Below are 19,345 nucleotides of genomic sequence, written 5' to 3' on the forward strand. Positions count from 1 at the left end.
AGGGAGAAGACAGGAAGAATAAATCTGGCTGCAATTAAGAGTCAAGGAAGGAGCTCCAAGGACTTCTCATTAGCATGCAAAGGAAGCGAAACTTCTGAGGTGAGGGCACCAATGAGGTCACACCCCAAGACTGACAGCTCTGAACATTTAGAATCAATTCTGCTTGTTTGTCATAATTTCATTGTTGTTCCTGACTTTTTATTACTAAGGACAGTTTTATGCAAACAGGAGCTTTGTCTCTGGAGCTTTGTCTCTTCCTGCTTTTTATTCCTCAACCTGAAGTTATAATTTTGTGTGACATGATTATTTCCACAGCAACTAATTGCTTTTAGAGAATCATATTCCTACCAACACTGCCAGCAACTCTTTTGTAAATAAGATTTCAGTTTAAATAACTTGATTGACATGACAGGATACCTAAGGGTTGCCAGACGTACTAATGAGGCATAGGGAAGAATGATAGGAAGGTAAAGAAGTTTTACACAATGGATCTATTTTACATTACTATCTGGTGCTGATTTGGTGTCAGGTTGCCATTGTCTCTTCACATCCTAAAGAGTTTTCCTCACATGATTTCACCATTTCCTTGTAATTCTCCTGTAATTAAGTTTGACTGTCACCGAAATTTAAGAAAAACAGAATGTGACAGTATTTTCGTAATAGAACTATACTCATTAGAGGAGATATGTAATAAGAGCAATACATTAAAAAGGTCACAGGAGTAATCACATACAAGTGAATACTCATGTATGAATTGTAGAACACAAAGTGTATACAAATCATTTCATTGTCAGAGCCCAGATAACAGTGCTAGAAAATAGTTGTAAAATGAAAGAATATTCTGGGCAATGACATACAAATGAGCACACAACTTGCCCCGTTGGCTTCAGAAATCCTGGCTTCAGAAACAGTTTGAGCAGATAAGATGGACAATCATGGAGACACATTTCAGCTCAGGTGCAGATTTCTTCTGCAGGAGAATAAGACTACATGGGGCTAGCTATGCCAGGAAGAAAGAAGAGTCCATTTCATAGGCAATATTTCCAATCTGATGAGGGGAAAAAGGCCTGATCCAAAGCCCACTGGCTCAGTCCCAAAATGCAAAAACAATGATCAATATTTTGTTGTTCCAATGAATGCATTATACTTCTCTGCTCAACTCACTTACTATAACATTCTCATAACTCAAAGACATACCACCTAACGACCTAGAAAGGAACCATTCCGGACAGGTCTAAGAGATTCCTTTAAAGCTTCTCATTTTTATATTAGAATGCTACAAGCAGAACAAAATAAGATTACCTTGAGCGAATTCTTTAGTTTTTCTTGATGCTCAACTTCTATTTCCATTTTATTCAGGAGACCATTGAGGAGAAACATCTCATGTCCTATTTTACAGAGCACAGATTTCAAGGATGGCTCCTGACCTGTCAGACAGAGAGAGAGAGAGAGCGCGCACGAGTGCAAAATTAAAAAAACAACAACCCACAAGTGCCTGGTTCATACATCTCCCGTCTCTACCAACGTTTTTCTAAATTCCTTCCCTACTCCCTGAAACTCCACATCATAGTTCCCAACCTTCTGACAAAGAATGGCACTGTTCTCTTTGAACAGGGGTTATTATTCTGTGGCCTAAAGTGCTCGGTGCCATCCCAGCAAGGGGGATGAGAGCTGGAAATAGAATGAGTTCGATCTCAGCAAAACAGTAAAAAGCACTGCAAGTCAACCACAGAGATTGTTTGTAATTCTGAAATGTTCGTAAATCTAAAAAACCCCAAAACATTGTAGTTGTTCTTTCAAAAGTTTACAACTGAACAGTGACTAAATACAACTTTGAAACTTTACTACGCAGAAAAAAAAATGCTGCTTTTAACCATCTTAATTTAAATGAAACAAGCACAGAAACAGTTTCCTTACCTTGTCAAATCTTTTTTTATTAGTTTTTTAGTAGTTTACATTTAACACAGTACAATACTGATTTGTTTTTGTCCCTACTGCTGCCTGATTGTGTACTTCCGGTTCCAAATGAGGTTTGTGGTTGACCAGTCCATTCGTAATTCTGGTGTTCGTAACTCTGAGGTTCTACAGTACTATTTTTTCCACAGGACCCCTGCCTCATTCAGCACGCAGGAAGAACCCACTCTGGGGACCAATCCAGATTGTGTAGTACAAGAATCTTGTCCCTAGTCTCCTTGCCCAGTCAGTTCTCCTGACTCCTCATCCAATCTGCCTCTCCGCTTTCCACTACTGACTCCAAGTCCAAGTCTCCCTAATCAAGATCCTCATCCATTCTCAGTCTCTTTTCCACACCCTCTCCCTAGCTCTTTATCCCCCAGTCTCCTTCCTCCATGGCTCATTGGTCCAATCTCTTTGCCCGGACAGTTGCAGTTCTCCTGCCACATCTCAGCTCCTTGACAGATCTATCTCCCATCCACTCCAATACTGCTTCTTAGTCCCAGTCTCCTTGTCCATCCAGTCCCAGTCTCCCCCAGCTCTTCATACCATCACAATGTTTCTCCCCCAGCCAGCTGGCTCCCAGTTCCCCATCCCTATCGTCTACTCTTCATCTCTGAACTCAGTGAATGTACTGTCTACAACTACTGCCTTGAATTCCTCTCCTCCAACTCCATGCACAACCCTCTTGCCTCTGATGTCTCCACTCCACTGAAACTGCTTTCACTACCGTTTCTAATGATCACTTCATGGCCACATTTCACCTCATCTCTAACATCTAGGATGGTGGAAAAACTAGTTTGACAGAGAGATGTCAGATTTCTATCCAGATATCTGTACTATTTAAGGATGCTGGGGGATTTTGCTTTCTGTAACCATATGCAGTATTAAAATTTTTAATTTTAAAAAACCCCACAGCACTAGAACTGCCCCTTTTGTTTGACAGAGAAGCCAAGGACTTATCATGCACAGACAATAACCTACTGTTTTATGCCTACAGGTGATCTCCTGGGGGTTAGGGTAGATCCATTTTAGGTGGGGTAGTATGGGAAAGCTTACTGTGCCACTGGCCATGCTGTATCTGTTCTGTGGAGAAATCATCAGTCTAAAAGGCTGTCAGACTAGAACCATTCACTTCCCCAGGTTCTGTTTGGTATCCCCTCTAGTTCCCTGTTATTGCTCCTTTGATCCCACACTTTTGTCCCTGCCTTTTTCTGGTTGTCCTCCATGTCTATTAAGCTCCTCTCCTCTACTCAGAGAGCCCCAGCTCCTTCAAGTAGGCAAAGTAGACTGGCATGTTACACAAACACTGAATTCTTAGTTGGTTTCCTCAGATTTACACAGTACATTTCCAAAAGAGGACACAGCTATAGCAAGAAGATCAGCATCAACAAAAATTATCCCACAGTTGTACATAAGTAATAGTAAAATAGCATCTTGAGATGAGCATTTAGATCTTTAATACTTGATGGAAAATCCTTTACTAAATATAATCCACATACCCAGATACACTCCCCTGAAAATAAAAACACCTACTGAGCTCTCTTACCCATGTTTCTTAACTGAAGAGTCTTTTTGATAGTTGAAATCTTTGTGTTGATGTGAGAGCATAAATCTTCCAAATCTGAAGAGGCCATATTCCCACTACTGCTCTACAAACAGAAAAAAAACATTGGTACATTTAAGATATCCACCTTACAAGTACAAGCTTTTTTGCTGGACTTTGTGCTGTGTATGGCCCCAAGTGCAACCAGAGAACCCCTGTATGCATGACAACAATGGACAGCAATCGACTCTCAAATGACAAAAAGGATATACTTGACCAGTGGACGGAACATTTCAGTTTGCTTTCTAATCACCCTTCCAATATTTCTGAGGAAGCAATTAATGCTCTTCCAGAACATCGACTAAAAGAACTTGCACTAGCCCCTACCTTATATGAGACCATAACAGCAATCAAGCAGATGTCACAAGGAAAAACACCTGGAATGGATGGCATTCCAGCAGAGATCTATAAGCAGGGTAGCTACCATACTACAAGGCACCTCACATTGCTCTTCTGCATTATCTGGGAGCAAAAAAGTCAGTACAAGAAGGATGCCAGCATTGTCTACCTCTATAGCAGTAGTTCTCAACCTCTTTACCATTGTAGGCCGCATATGCAACTCTCTCTGTGTTGTATGGACCTCATCCACACAATATATATACTACCTGTATGGCCCTGAGGATGTCACATGGGCCACAGCTATGCGCTGATTGGGCTACAAGTGGCCCGTGGGCTGAGAACCACTGCTCTATAAAGATAAGATGCTAGGACAACCTGTGATAATCACCGCAACATTTCCCAACTCTCTGTTGCTGGGAAAATTCTTGCACAGGTCATTTTGAATAGACTTAACACCTATCTTGTGGAAACCATCCTCCCAGAGTCTCAATATGGATTTCAGTCTGGAAAGAGCACTATAGACATGATCTTCACAGCCCCTCGGCTTCAGGAAAAATGCTGGGAGCAGAATTGTGGTCTTTATATGGTGTTCATTGACTAAGCTCAAGCTTTTGACTCTAAGTTTTGAGAGAGACTGTAAACTTCTGTTCATCTTTGGATATCTTGCAAAGTTTATTTCTGTCAAATGGTGAGATATTAAACCCCTTCTCACTCCCTAATGATACCAAACAAGGTTGCATGCTGGTTCCACATCCTTTCCAGCCCTTTTTTTCTCATTATACCTATGGATGTATTTTATGACATTGACAGATTATTTATCCAGTTCAACACTGATGGGAAGCTGTCCAATCTGCAATGCTTCCGTGCTCACATGACAACAGCATATTTACTAATTAAGGAGCTTTTATTTGCTGATGCCTGTGCGTTGGTTGCTCACTAGATTGATGACACTCAAGTTATAACTGATCACTTTGCTTGTGCAATCAATCATTTTAGTTTCACAATCAGCCGAAAGAAAACTGAATTACTGTACCAACCTGTGCCAGGGGGATGCTCAGTCCTACCTTATTATTAAGATCAACAAAGTTCCTCTCAAGTTCATGGAGAAGTTTTGCTACCAAGGGAATATGCTGTCACAGAATGTCACCATTGATTATGAGATTACCTATCACATTGTAACCATGCCTTTGTGGGTCACAACAGAGAATACCAAATTCCGGACAAACTGCTGAGAAATAGAGCAGATACACCCCAAAACTGGTGGTTATTCTCCCATAAGATATACCAAACCAGCAACAAAAGTAAACTTCTGTTTCACCACACTGACTAACAAGAAGTCAGAAAAGCAGTTTCCTTAGAAATTCCAGTCCTTGTATCACCACCAAAAACACAAGACTTAAAGATGAGTGGTTCTTTAAAACCAATTTCATCAAATAAAAGGTTCTTCTGATCCCAAAGGACCAACCACACACCCAGGTCAATATATAACTCAGATCTTATGCAATAATCATGCTGTTGCCAATCCTTTAGTATCTAAAATCTAAAGGTTTACTTATAGAAAGAAAGAAAGAAAGGTGAGTTAAAATTGGTTAAAGGAATCAAATACATACAATAATTACAAAGTTCTTGGTTCGGGCTTGTAGCAGTGATGGAATAAACTGCTAGCTTAAGTCAAGTCTCTGGTTGCATCCAAATCATTGGAATGTTCTCAGTCCCTTGGTTAGAATGTTCCCATTAGGGTAAGTTCATAGTCCATAGGTTTGAGCAGGAAAGAGGAAACATTGAGATGTTTCCAGGGCCTTTTATAGCTTCTGCCATGTGGAGGGAAATCCATTGTTTCAAACAAAGCCCTCAGCACAGCTAGTGGAAAATTACAGGTAGCAAGATGGTGTTTGGAGTCACATGGGTAAGTCACATGTCCATGCATGATTTTGCTTAGTCACAGCAGGAAAGTCCATTAAGTGTAGATAGGCGTCTCCCATGGTCCACTGTGAGTTAAGTGTTCCTTGATGAGCCACTTAATTTGAATAGTTCCTTCAAGATGTGCAGGCTAAATACCTTGTGGGTGTTACTCCAGGAACAAACATATTTGAAATACAGGTATAGAGCCAGTGCTCATAACTTCAAATACAAAAATGATACAAATAGCATAATCATATTCAGCAAATCATAACCTTTCCATAGACATCTTACTTGACATAATTTGTACAAGATTTGTTGCAATTATATAACAGTGGTAGCAACAATGATCTACATGGTCATATTTAATCAATCAGACACATATCCAAGGCCAGCTCCACATCCGGAATGCTGCAACACCACCAAATGAATGACAGGGGTATCAAAATAAGCACAAAGCTAAATTTATATTATTCTTCCAACACTTCTATATGGTTGAGAGATGTGGACAACATATCACAGGTTCATATATGCTGTCTTTGGTCTGTTTGCAGGGTCAAATGGTGGGACAAGATTTCCAATACCAAAATCCTTAGTTGTTGTTGGATATCTAGCATTCAAAGCAAGCTCATAAAAGTTCAGCTGTGTTGGTCCAGGCATCTTGTTCACATGGTCAATTCGAGCCTATCCAAGGCCAAATTTATGGTCAGCTAAAGCAAGGCACCCATTTCCATGGTGGCCAGTGCAAACAATATAGAGACACACTGAAGTCAAACTTGAAAGCATGTCAGGTTGACCCCAGCAACTGGGAAGCAACAGACCATGACAGGGCAAGGTGGCAGAAGATGTGTCATGTTGCCACTAATTGCTTTGAAGCAAGGCACATTAACACTATGTGAAAAAATGTGTACAGCACAAAACAAGTGTGCTACAGACAGCAACTGTCATGGACAGTCTTGTCTGTCCCACATATAACCATGTTTCCAGTTCTCACATTGGTCTGACCTCACATATACATGTTCACCACTGGCATTTGCTGAATCCTCATGTTAACATCAACATGAACTCCATCATCATAAGTACTAGTTATGCAAATAGAATTTAAAATGTACACTGCTTAGACAAAAATGAAGGGGAATTTCACCTAGCTTTTCCTGAAGAAGCAGACATAGTAAATGCTATTTAGTTGAGCAAACTGAAAGCAGGGCAGGGAGCATACTGAGGTAGGTGGTAAACTAGAGAAATCTATGTGCTTGAACTCTACAGATAAAATATTAGTATTGGTCCTTAGATTTATGGGACTGTATTGGCTCCCTCTGGCGGTTAACTAGAACTGAAAACTACGGGGTTTTGTTGTGGTTGTTTTTATAACCCACACACTAGTGCATAGGTTGGCGAAATACGCATGATACTTGGCAGAGCTGTATAGCTACTCATGTTATGCACACACAGCCACAGAATTGGTAAAATGTCACACTCGTATTTGTGTGACAGCTTATTTAGGAAAATTCAGACGGGAAAATCTTAGACCCTAGATTCCCAGTCAAAAAAATTAAAGCGGAGTTAAACTTGTAAATATGTATAAGGGAAAAAAAACTTTAATAAAATCCTTTGGGGTTTAAGAAACACAAATGCTTGAGAACCAGGATTAATTGTGTGAGGTGGGTTCCTAAAGCATAATGGATAATATGCACACGTTGGAACTCTGCAGTTTTTAAAATGTACATATCAACCACCTTTAATAATTACATAATTCCCCTACTTACCCTACAAGTAGCCAAAGGAACTACTCCTCATCAAGGATGACAACACACATACACAAATTTGGAGTTTCTAGGCTAAACTATTTTGTATATTACAAGTCAAAAAATAATTTCTCCTAACATGTTGAGGTTTTTAAACCCACATCTCTCAAACATATTGCCCAATTTATGTCAGACTTTCCCAGGCGGGATGGGGGAAAATCTATCCTGCCATAACATCAAACGTGAAATTACAGGTAGATTGGCTATGACTAAGCCAAAGAAACAAAGGGAATTGGTGAAAGTGGCAGGAAATCTGTAGTGTAGACATGGCCTTTGGATTTACTGACTCTCAGTCTTATGGTCAGTCTATTCAAACAGTGATCTATTCTGACACCACAACACCCTATTTAAAAGGGAGGAAGCAGCTGTCAGAGCATTTACAATGAGGGGCCCTGAACTTTGGAATTCACATCTCCCCTTGATCCAAAGCACCCCAATTCTGTCAATCTTCAGGGCACACCACTATGCTCACCGTCTCCTTCAGGCTTTTAGGTAGGGAGTGGTGTGCTTAAGACTGGGAAAACTGGTATTGGAGTTGGGTGCTTTTTTTTCCCCCTCTCCTGGAGGTGGAGAACATCCTGGAATATATTTTCATTTGTCTTAGTATTTGCACTTTTAATTTATGGCAAAGCACCTAGAGTCATGGCTAGGCAATTTTTTAGTAAATATATTCTATAGATCTAAATAAATAAAAGTACATAGACTGCTGAAAGGATTAAAACTCTGCAAATATATTCAGAACAGAATTAGGAGAGAGACCAACTGATTTATTACAGATATACAGACACTATGCAAATATACAATACACCTCTACCCCGTTATAACGCGACCCGATATAACATGAATTCGGATATAACAGTAAAGCAGTGCCCCAGAGGGACGGAGCTGCGCACTCCGGTGGATCAAAGCAAGTTCGATATAACGTGGTTTCACCTATAACACGGTAAGATTTTTTGGCTCCCCAGGACAGCGTTATATCGAGGTAGAGGTGTAGTTACTCCTATGCAACTAAATCTCTCCCCATGAGTATCTGGAGTGAACTGCTAATTACACCTAATTATTCCTATTGGACTTGCTTCCTGTTTTCTTACGAAATCTTTTATTGTATATTCATTCCTGCCGAAACTGAATATTCAATCATTCCTAGAATATGTATTCTTAATGAATGCTGATTTATTCTGCCTCAAATCCCATATGCTCCTCTTAGCCTTTCAAATGCCACAGGTCAAAAGGGCCAACTTTTCACACACTAAAGTAAATAGTGGTGTTTGTGAATTAAGATTAGGGTCAAATCACACCGTATTTATTCAGGCTAAACTTCCGCTGAAGGCACACTGGGGTCCTAAATAAAAATTACATTTGGGATTGATCCAAGGTTGATTTTCCACACCTAGACTTACTAGGACAATGATCCTAATATGATTCAGAATGCACCTGGCTGCTCTGTCAATGTCCCACACTTTCTCCCAGTTCTAGCAGTGCTGAGCCCTTGGACATCACACTGTGCCAACAGTCATATTTATTAAAAAAAAAAAAGTTGTAATTTTAATGTCTACTGTAGTCAAGACAGTTAGGGCTATATCCTATGGTCCCATCCTACCCCAGAGCTCCCAGTTTTAGATTAGTTGAGTAACTCTTAAGTGGACCTTCATACTTAAATAGCTAAATACTTTCCTAAATTAGTACATTTCCTTTGCCAATATACCATTTGTAGGAAAGTAGCATGACTATTTTGGGGTACAGATTTAAGTTTTTGATCTATCTGATGTAAAACTGAACCAAAGCTCATTGTAATCTGCCCGTTTGACTCAAACTCTAGTTAGGATACAAAGAAAGTTTTTTCTTAACATCCAGGGTACATTAAACTTTTTCTTATATGACATTTTAAAGAACTTGAATTACAATAATAATTTTAACACAGATCATTCAGAACAAGAGAAAAACAATGAGTGTTGTAATACAATCTAAAATATAGTTGTACACAAAGAAAATCTGGTTAAATATTCTCTGTTAACAGCTGCCTGGTGCAGCAGGAGATGTATAAAACCAGAACACCACTCCCTAAAGCTTGTTGATAATAATCTTAACATTCTACACAGCACCCAGATGCTATTTCCATTACCACTTTGTAATGGGAACAACAATGTCTTTCACAGCCACTGGAGGAAGAGAGCCAAAGGAAAATAAGAGTGAAAGCACAGACCTGAATATAAACAGTTATTAACTCAACACCACTTAGAATTTATGTAATACTTGACACGTTCAAAACACTTTACCAACATTAATTCATCATCACAAACCTCCTGTGAACTAGGCAATATCCGCATTTTTCAGAGAAGCAAGGATGCCCAAAATAACCAAGGTCCAGATGTTGGATCTGCACCAGTGGAATCTTGCGCCCATGCTGAGCTGCACTGACTTCACTGGGGCTCTCTCACATGTAACCAGGTGCAGAATCATGGCCCAGCTCCGTAACAACGCTTGCATTACAACTCAGGAATTGCCAACTCCCAACTCTATGGCTATTTCTTAGCAGGAACGTACACATCTAAAAACAAACGCAGCAATACAAAACAGAACTTGTGCAACATGGTGATTCAGTTTCCTACAGGAAACTCCATTTTCTGACTTGTGAGCATCGTTCTCAACCTTAACATTACATTTGCTTAAATTTTTGTATTTGAATTTAAATTTTCCATGCCCTACAAAAAAAATACAAAACTATTAAAAGGACACCGTCCATACGGAAGTGTAAACTTCAAAACATGAATTTAAAGTGGTTTGAGGTGCCACACCAAACCTTGAGTCTCTACCAGTTTTTGTAGTTTTAAAACCACATTTTCCTAATACTACCATGTTTTTTTTCTTTTGTGGCCCACACAAACAACAGGGGGAAATCGGCAGATATCTACAAAGTAAAGCTGATTTTGCACAAAGTGCTTTTGAACCTATGAAGTAAAAAAGTGAAAATAGTATTTTTTCCCTCTAGCTTCTTTCACAGGATCATAGAAATAAAGGGCTGGAAGAGACTTCAAGTGGTCATCTAGTCCAGTCCTCTGTGCAGAGGAGGCAGAATTAAGCAGACCTAGCCCATCTCTGACAGATGTTTGTCTTTCAGTTTATAGCAATCATAGGCCAGGTCTAAACTACAAACTTTGGTTCACACAAGTTATGTTGGCATACAGCTACCGAAGTTTGTTTATGCTCATGCGTACATGGCTACTTGTATCAGCACTGTGCATACTCTTGAAGAGTACTTGAGTCAATGCAAAGTATGGTGCACAACGGGTAAGTATCCCAGTGTGCCACATGCTGCCATCCAGTGTGATGCCTTTTGGAAAATGTTTGCAATGTGTTGTGGGATAGAAATGATTCACTTAAAGATCTATAGAGAAGCTAGGAGTCAAGTTCCAAGCATGCACCTTTCTCCATCCCATAATCCTATCCATATACCATATTTTTTATGCCTTTTTCAAAAATTCCACAAACCCATGTGGCATTTTTCAGCATCTGCCATCTCTGACAGAAGCAGGAGCCTGCAGAGCTTTGCATTATTCTCATGACCATTGAAAATACAGAACGCACAATTCTCCTGTACATGCAGGAAACACCGTAACAATGGGGGACACAATGTTGTCTTTGAGGACAGTTTACTGAAAATAATTCAAGGTTGTTGTTGGTGTCCATAGAGCTACAGCAGACAGCAAAGCACTGTTTCTGATCCTGAGAAACAAACACTGACTGGTGGGATTGCATAGTAACGCAGGTTTGGGACAACGAGCAGTGGCTGTAGAACTTTCAGCTGCAGAATGAGAGCTGCACTGACAGTGGAGAAGCAACTGACACTCTGGAAGCTTGCAACACCAGTTTGCTCACCGTCAGTGTAAAATCATTTTAGAGCTGAAAATCCAGTGGGGGGCCATTAATCATTTCCTGCTCTGGCAGGACTGTGATCCTTGGCAGCATGCGGGACATAGTGGATGGATTTGCAGCAATGGGGCTCCTGAACTGCAGTGGGGCACATCCCTATTTTGGCACCAGGCCACCTTGCCCCAGGGTACATCAACAAAGGACTACTTTTCTATGGTCGTACAAACGTTGGTGGATCACCTGGGACACGTCGTTGACATCAGTGTGGGCTAGTCACAGTTATCTTTAAGATAACAAAAATTGTTCAAAGCAACAGAGGGTCCTGTGGCACCTTTAAAACTAACAGAAGTATTGGAGCATAAGCATAAGCATCTGATGAAGTGGGCATTCACCCACGAAAGCTTATGCTCCAATACTTCTGTTAGTCTTAAAGGTGCCACAGGACCCTCTGTTGCTTTTTACAGATTCAGACTAGCACGGCTACCCCTCTGATACTTGACAAAAACTGTTCAGAAAGCTGCAAGCACAATGTTTTTTCCCCACTGGCAGATTATCACTAGTGGTATGGAAATTCACCCAGTAATTCTGGGAGACCCAACCTAACCCTTGCTTTCCTGGCTCATAGAACCATATGCCAGCCACCTTAACACACCAAGGAAAGATTCAGCTACCTGCTCAGCAGGTGCAGAATGACTGTTGAATGTGCTTTGGGTAAACTGAAAAGATTTGGATCTCAGTGAGAAAAATATCCCAATTGCTGTAGCTGCCTGTTGTGAATGCATAACGTGTGTGAGGCAAAGGGGGGAAAAAAGCTTCCCCCAGAGTAGAGGTGGAGCAGCTGTCTGCTGACTGTGAACAGCCAGACACAAGGGTCATTAAAAGAGCTCAGTATGGAATTACGTGATTGACAGAAGCTTTGAAAGAGCAATGGAATGGTCAGGCACAGTAGTGTTCTGTGCTGGACTGTTCTCTGGGCCTAGAGCTTTGGGTGCTGCTAGGAATTGTTTAGCATTTGCGGAATTTATAAAATGCAACTGTGTGTGTTCCTGAACCTATGAGTTATGTGGTGCTTTCTGTGCATTTACAAGTATTGTGTCAGCACTGCTATGCCTTCTGTAATATCCATTGTGAACTAAACAGTTTTATTCTCCGAAAATAGATGTGTATTGAATGGCAAAAATAGTGCAAAAGAAATGTGCAGAAAACAAGAGACAATGCAATACAAACGTGTAACAAATTAACAGAATGAGACTATGAAATAGGAGAGGCAGCAAACATTTCTGTCCATTTCAGTGCAAAAAATGTAATCCATTGTGGCTATGCATACACCCTCCATAGTTCTCATAGGTGAGCGTATGAGAAGCTGTGATTTTCCTTGCTGTCCCACAGTGTGAACTGATGGGGTAGTGATGCACCCCATGATGCCTGTAGCGGGGCGGCCTGGCTTCCAGGCGCCCCAGGAAGGGATGAGCCAGAAAAGCCGCCAGAGTGGGCGGAGCCACCGCGGCCTGTCCCCGCCCCCCGGAAGTCAAGGGGCGGGACAGGAAGTATAAAGGCCAGGCCCCAGCGCTCAGTAGCTGGCCGGCAGCGGGAGAGGACAGACGCTGGTGCCTGAGCTCCCGCGGACCTGAGCCTGCCGAGAGCCCGGTACCCAGAGGAGGACTGGCCGAGCCGGCCGAGAGCCCGGTACCCAGAGGAGGACTGGCCGAGCCGGCCGAGAGCCCGGTATCCAGAGGAGGACTGGCCGAGCCGGCCGAGAGCCCGGTATCCTGAGGAGGACTGGCCGAGCCTGCCGAGAGCCCGGTACCCTGAGGAGGACTGGCCGAGCCTGCCGAGAGCCCGGTATCCTGAGGAGCAGTCTGAGCTTCCCCCCGCCGAGGGCCCAGAGGGAGTGACAGACCTACCTGGTGCTCGGGGCCCGGAGGAGCCCATGATCTGTGACCCAGCAGACGGAACTCAGGAGGAGCAGGTACCCATGGAGGAGGAGATGGGAAGTGGCCCGGGGATAGCAGACCCCGAACCCATGTCAGTGTGTTGCGGTCAGGATCCCCACTGACTGCGCGGCAGGCGGACTGCTGCGGATAGGGCCCCGGGCTGGAACACAGTGGAGTGGGCGGGCCTGTGTTCCCCCCTGCCACCCCGCGCCGGGTGGCAGTCTCTCCTCCTCCTTGTCCAAGAGGCCTGGGCCTCTGACTGACTATTGGTTTGCTGCCCCGCCCTGACCCAGGGCCGGAGCTGTTAATTGTGTGCTCAGCCCCTGCATAAGGGCCTGAGCTCTAAACTGTTAATTGTGTGCTCAGCCCCTGCATAAGGGCCTGAGCTCTAAACTGTTAATTGTGTGCTCAGCCCCTGCATAAGGGCCTGAGCTCTAAACTGTTAATTGTGTGCTCAGCCCCTGCATAAGGGCCTGAGCTCAGGACTGTTAATTGTGTGCTCAGCCCCTGCATAAGGGCCTGAGCTCAGGACTGTTAATTGTGTGCTCAGCCCCTGCATAAGGGCCTGAGCTCAGGACTGTTAATTGTGTGCTCAGCCCCTGCACAAAGGGCCTGAGCTCAGGACTGTTAATTGTGTGCTCAGCCCCTGCACAAAGGGCCTGAGCTCAGAACTGTTAATTGGGTGCTCAGCCCCTGCCCAAAGGGCCTGAGCTCAGAACTGTTATTCCCTTTGTAGCGGGGCGGCCTGGCTTCCAGGCGCCCCAGGAAGGGACGAGCCCCACCCCGGAACTACTACAATGCCACATGGGAGGGGGGGGAGGGAGGTGGTGCATGGGTAGGGAGCAGTAACCATGGAGTTCTCCAAAAAGTGGGGAGTCTGGGATGTTTGGACCTATAGATCAGCTAGGGTCTGCAATATTTGTGTTTGCTGCCTGAGAAAATCCATTATGTCCTGGTGCATCTTCTCCTTTTTCTGTGCCTTCCTCCTCTCTGTTCTTTTCTTCTCCATGTCTGCCATTTTGGCACTCTAGGCCCTTTGTTCATGGTCTGATGCAGCACTTGCTTGCAGGCTCTCACTGAACATGTCCTCCCTACTCCTCTTCTTTCTCCTTCTCATCGGGGTCAGGCATTCTGCAGGTGTGGAGGGAGCACCCCTCAAGGCTGCAATAGTAGCAGCTGCTGATAAAAACCAGACAGATGTATCACTGGATTTAGTCACAATGGAAAGGGAAGTTTCAAAACTCCCTTATCTAATTCCCACAAAAACTCTTAATAAGACATACTGACTCCATTCAGCTTTGGAGCACCTCTGCACAGCAGTGCTCTCCAGCCCCAGCTATAGTGAGTATGGCTGGCCAGAGGCAAGGAATTTCAGTTGCATGAAACAATAAAAGTTCGGTCCCTTTTCCATGGGCACTAGTATAGGGCAATGACACTGAATACTGGTACCATTTTCCATAGGCTGTGGTATTTTTAGTTATGTCACTCCCGAGGATAACAAAGGTACACATAACATAGCTGCTACTGGGATCCCAAACCCACCCAGAGCCATATGCTGCTAGCCTGTTTACTGCAATGGTGCCAGGTGAACTCATTGCAGAGTGGCATGGGAAAGTATCCTACCACAAAGGAAGAAATAAGACAGCCTTCGCTAGAAACCTTAGAGTATGAACTGCAGAGCAACACCATGAAAGTTGCATCGAGATAGCCCAGGAGGATTCAAGAGACATCTCTATGTTCATAAACAAACTGCTCTGAACCCCTGTCCCCCGCTTAATCCAACACGGGAATGAAAAGCAGATGCCAACTCTACCTCTGTTTGTTGTACCACTACCTCCTCTTGTAGGAGTAACACTGTGACAAGTCCATACCTGTGTCTGGTTAAATTTGGGATAGGATGGGCACCATCTTTAAATTTAAACACTGTAAGGAAAAATGCATGCATACACTTACCCATGGTCCCTTCCCCTCCAACGGGGTTATCCATGCTTGGCTAGGGAAACTGGGTAGACTGTGGCAAAGTCTCAAACAGATCCTAACTTGTGGCATGGCTTGAACTCCCTGCCATGTCTTGCCCCCTCATCCTCTTCCTCCTTGCTGTTCACAGCAGCGAGTCTGTTGTCTTATCCATGGTGGTCTGCAGTGTGCTGGTTGAGTCTCCACCAAGTATGACATGCAAGTCACTGTAAAAGTGGCAAGTCTGTGGCTCAGCCCCAGCTCGATTTTGCACTCACTGCCTTTGTGGTATGCCTGGCATAGTTCCTTTACTTTCATGCTGCTGATACCTGTCATACCCTTTTCCTGCATTTCCTGTGCAATCTGTTAGTAGATATCCACATTTCTACTGCTGATCCATAGCTGTGATTGCACAGCTTCTTTTCCCCACAGGGCCATGAGATCCAATACTTCTTGCCTGCTCCAGACAGGAGTGTCTCTAGTACATGGCATCGTTGCACACAACAAGAGAGCACCGCTAGGTGTGCTTGCCAAGCTGGGCAATCAGGAAAAGGCATTTCAAAAATGTGTGGTGGGGTGCCTTTCGGTCTCTGGGACCACTGGGCAGTAGAGGTCACTGTCGCAGGGAATGGGGCATTGTAGGACAGGCACTGGAGGACCGTTCAGGTCGACACAGGTCATACAGTGTCTACACACTTGTACTACGTCAACCTCAGTAGGTTGACTTCAGCTCTATGCCGCTTGGGGAGGTGGTTTTACTGCATCGCCGTAACAGGTCACTTATGTTAGGTAGAGACAAATTTAAGTATATAGACATGTACAAATAGGTTGACACAAGACAATTTATATTGACTTAACTTTGCAGCATATACCAGGCCTTAGGCTTTGATCCGGCAAGAACTTATACATGTGAGGAATCCTCACCAGGTTCAGTGGGACTATTCAGATGCATAGTGTTTGGAGGACCAGGGCTTTAGATGTTACTTTTAACAGCAGTGGGGGGAGTCACATTTGCGTCTGAAATATAAATTGATGGGTGCTTTAAGCATAAAGGAGCTTGCAAGCTTTACCAGCTTTACTAGAGGACTTTAGATGCTCTTTGAACCTCACCTATTGGGGTTGTATAGTTTACAAGTTCCCCTGGGTTTTGCTGGTAGAACTTGGAGGCCTAACAATTTCCTCTTACATCAATTAGCAGCTCTGCAGGAACACAAAAATTTCAATACAGAATCTGTTTCTACATTAAAATCCCTCTACTAATATTTCCTACATTGAAAACCTCCATTATAAATATCAGCTCAGACTCTGATCCTACAAACAGACATGCAGGCAGACTCCTCAATGGTGCTTCTTCACATATGTAAAGTTAAATATGTGCATGTTTGTGAGATCATGGCCTCAGATATTAATTTATGCCCAATCCTGTAATTAGTGGAATTCTCTGTGGATCTAATGGCAAGAGATTTCCCCACACCTGTGGATCTGACTGCTGAATGAGGTCTAAGAACCCAAACCTGAAATGCCATCAGCGAGCACAGAAATAAATGGCACTGCAGGACCATCGATGTCACGAGCAAAATTTTAAAGGGAAAGGGAAAGTCATCACTGCCACAGCTTCCAGCCTGAGGGAGAAGGGGGTCAACACTGTTCCCACACCAGTTTTCAGCCCTCACGTGGAAGAAAGGAAGCAGCATGAAGGAGGAGGAAACAGTTTGAGGATGCTTAGTGCAGCAGGGCTCAGCACTTCCCACTCCTCACCCAGCTGACTGGACTTGGGGTGAGGGGAGCTACAGAGGACCAGAGGTTGGGGGCATACACAGGCTCAGTGGTGGAGCCTTGTGGAAGAGATATAAGGGGTGTTTGGGGGCGGGAGGAAGGAGGAGGATATTTTGGAGCTGGACAAAACTCAGCAGCTAGCGGGCCAGTAGGCTAGGGGATTAGTGATACTATAACGGTCAGTGCCCCCCCAAAAACCCAAAACTTTACTAACAGGGCTTCACACTAGCAGTTCATCTCTGATTAACTCAAAAACTGCTGGAAGGCTTTTGCTCAAACTTTCACAGCTCCAAACGAAAAAAAAAAAAAAAATCCCTCAGGTTGATACCCATTATGGATAACTTCATCCTCAAAAGAGACTGTTTTCCAGAAAGCTATGGACATACGGAAATAGAGGAATAAAACAATAGTCCTGGTTAAGTATTTCTTCACACAACACACCATCAACCTGTGGAACTCCTTACCAGAGGATGTTGTGAAGGCCAAGACACTAACAGGGTTCAAAAAAAACAAGGAGTCCGGTGGTCCTTAAAGACTAACAGATTTATTTGGGCATAAGCTTTCGTGGGTAAAAAAAACTCACTTCTTCAGATGCATGGAGACTTAAGGTGCCACTGGACTCCCTATTTTTTGTGTGGATACAGACTAACATGGCTACCCCCTGATACTTGACAGGGTTCAAAAAGAACTAGATAAATTCATGGAGAATAGGTCCATCAATGGCTATTTGCCAAGATGGGCAGAGATGGTGTCCCAAGCCTGTTTGCCAGAAGCTGAGAATGGGCGACGGGGAAAGGATCACTTTTACCTGTTCTGTTCATTCCCTTTGAAGCACCTGGCATTGACCACTGTTGGAAGACAGGATACTGAGCTAGATGGACCATTGGTCTGACCCAGTATGGCCGCTCTTATGTGTAACTTCAGTAACAACACATACTGCCAAGCTCCTACTATAATATACATCATATGGGTATATGGTATTCCACATACATAAGACATGGCTCCTGACAAGCATATTACCATCTTAGATCTGTCTGATGTGCAAAGTACAGCTCAGTGAGTGAGCAGAAGGGATTAAACCAGAGGGGCCACAAGTGCAGCTTGAATGGCAGGGAAAGCAACAAGGGAGACAGAGGGAGGACAGTGTAAAACTGTGAGCACCCCCTTCTCCCTCTTTACATTACACCTTCTCCAACCCCTTGGCATGTGATGTACACCAATGTCGACACCTGTGCGTGACATAACCCTTCCGAACCGGGTCCTATATCGCAGCTGCTGCTAGCCAGGCCCACCCCCTCCTCCTCACCCTGTCCAGAGCTGGCTTACAAGACAGGCTGGCACAGAGCCCATGGGAAGGACCTTCCCTGGGTCTGCAGGAAGGTCCACAATGTGCAGCAGGGCAAGGAGGAGGGGGGGCGAGGGGGTGCCTGGCAGAGGGGAGGGAGCCGTTGGGTCCCTTCCCTAGGTAGGTGGGGAGGAGAGATAGGCGCCTCCACCCAGAGCCATGCCCCTAGGGACCCCTCTTCCCCACCAGGCCCCTCTCGCCCCCCCGCACCAAGACCCCCCCCCAGCCATACCGGGGACCACCCTTGTTCCCTGCCTGCTCACCAGGCCCCTCTCACCCCTCCCAAGGCACCCCCCAAAGCCGTGCTGGGGACCAGGCACTTCCCCTGCCTGCTCACCAGGCCCCTCTCAGCGCCCCAAGCCTCCCCTCAGACTCACCGCGGGAGGCTGGGGCCCGTACGAACCGGGGGGAGTGCGCGCGCTGTAGCCATTCAAACCACCCGCGCTCGGCAGCGGCAACTAACGCGAGAAGTCAAGAGACCCCCCTCCCCCCCCCCCCACGGTCCTGTCGGGAGCGGCTTCACGGGCATGCGCGGGGAATCTGAGCATGCGCACTACTAGCCGCAGTGAAGCTAGTTGCCACCCTGCACCAGTAGGAGTCCCGGCCCTGTCTGAGCCTGCTGCTCCGGGAGCGGGAGCGGGAGCGGGAGGGGCTCTGCGGAGCTGGCGCAATGGGTGGGGACTTGAGTTAGGGGGAAGCGGGTCGGTACCCAGTGGAGGATAAGGGCAGGCGGAGCCCTTTAGGGGACAGAAATCCCCTGAGCTGGATTGTAGGCGGCGGGGGAAGAACAGGAAGGGGCCCCGGATCTGGGTTGTGGGGTCGAGGGGTAGGAAGTGGAAGGGTCCCTAGAGCTGGGTTTGGT

The 19,345-nt window shown here is 44.6% G+C and overlaps 1 protein-coding gene across 2 annotated transcripts in view; it reads right to left on the reverse strand.

The window, feature by feature from the left end:
• SKA1 (spindle and kinetochore associated complex subunit 1) overlaps nucleotides 1-18,940 on the reverse strand; it is a 40,730-nt gene extending 21,790 nt beyond the window's left edge. Inside the window, exons 1-3 of one of the 2 annotated variants that reach the window (XM_054031356.1) lie at nucleotides 18,861-18,940; nucleotides 3,503-3,605; nucleotides 1,303-1,427 (exon numbers count right to left, since the gene is read on the reverse strand). In XM_054031356.1, coding sequence (XP_053887331.1) covers nucleotides 1,303-1,427; nucleotides 3,503-3,590 — 213 coding nt within the window. In that variant the 5' untranslated portion in view covers nucleotides 3,591-3,605; nucleotides 18,861-18,940. The remainder of the gene's footprint in view (nucleotides 1-1,302; nucleotides 1,428-3,502; nucleotides 3,606-18,860) is intronic. The other variant, XM_054031355.1, reaches the window with a different exon arrangement.
• Between the last annotated feature and the right edge of the window lie 405 nt (nucleotides 18,941-19,345).

This window comes from Malaclemys terrapin, chromosome 6 (assembly GCF_027887155.1).
Source record: "Malaclemys terrapin pileata isolate rMalTer1 chromosome 6, rMalTer1.hap1, whole genome shotgun sequence".
NCBI classification, from domain to species: domain Eukaryota; kingdom Metazoa; phylum Chordata; order Testudines; family Emydidae; genus Malaclemys; species Malaclemys terrapin.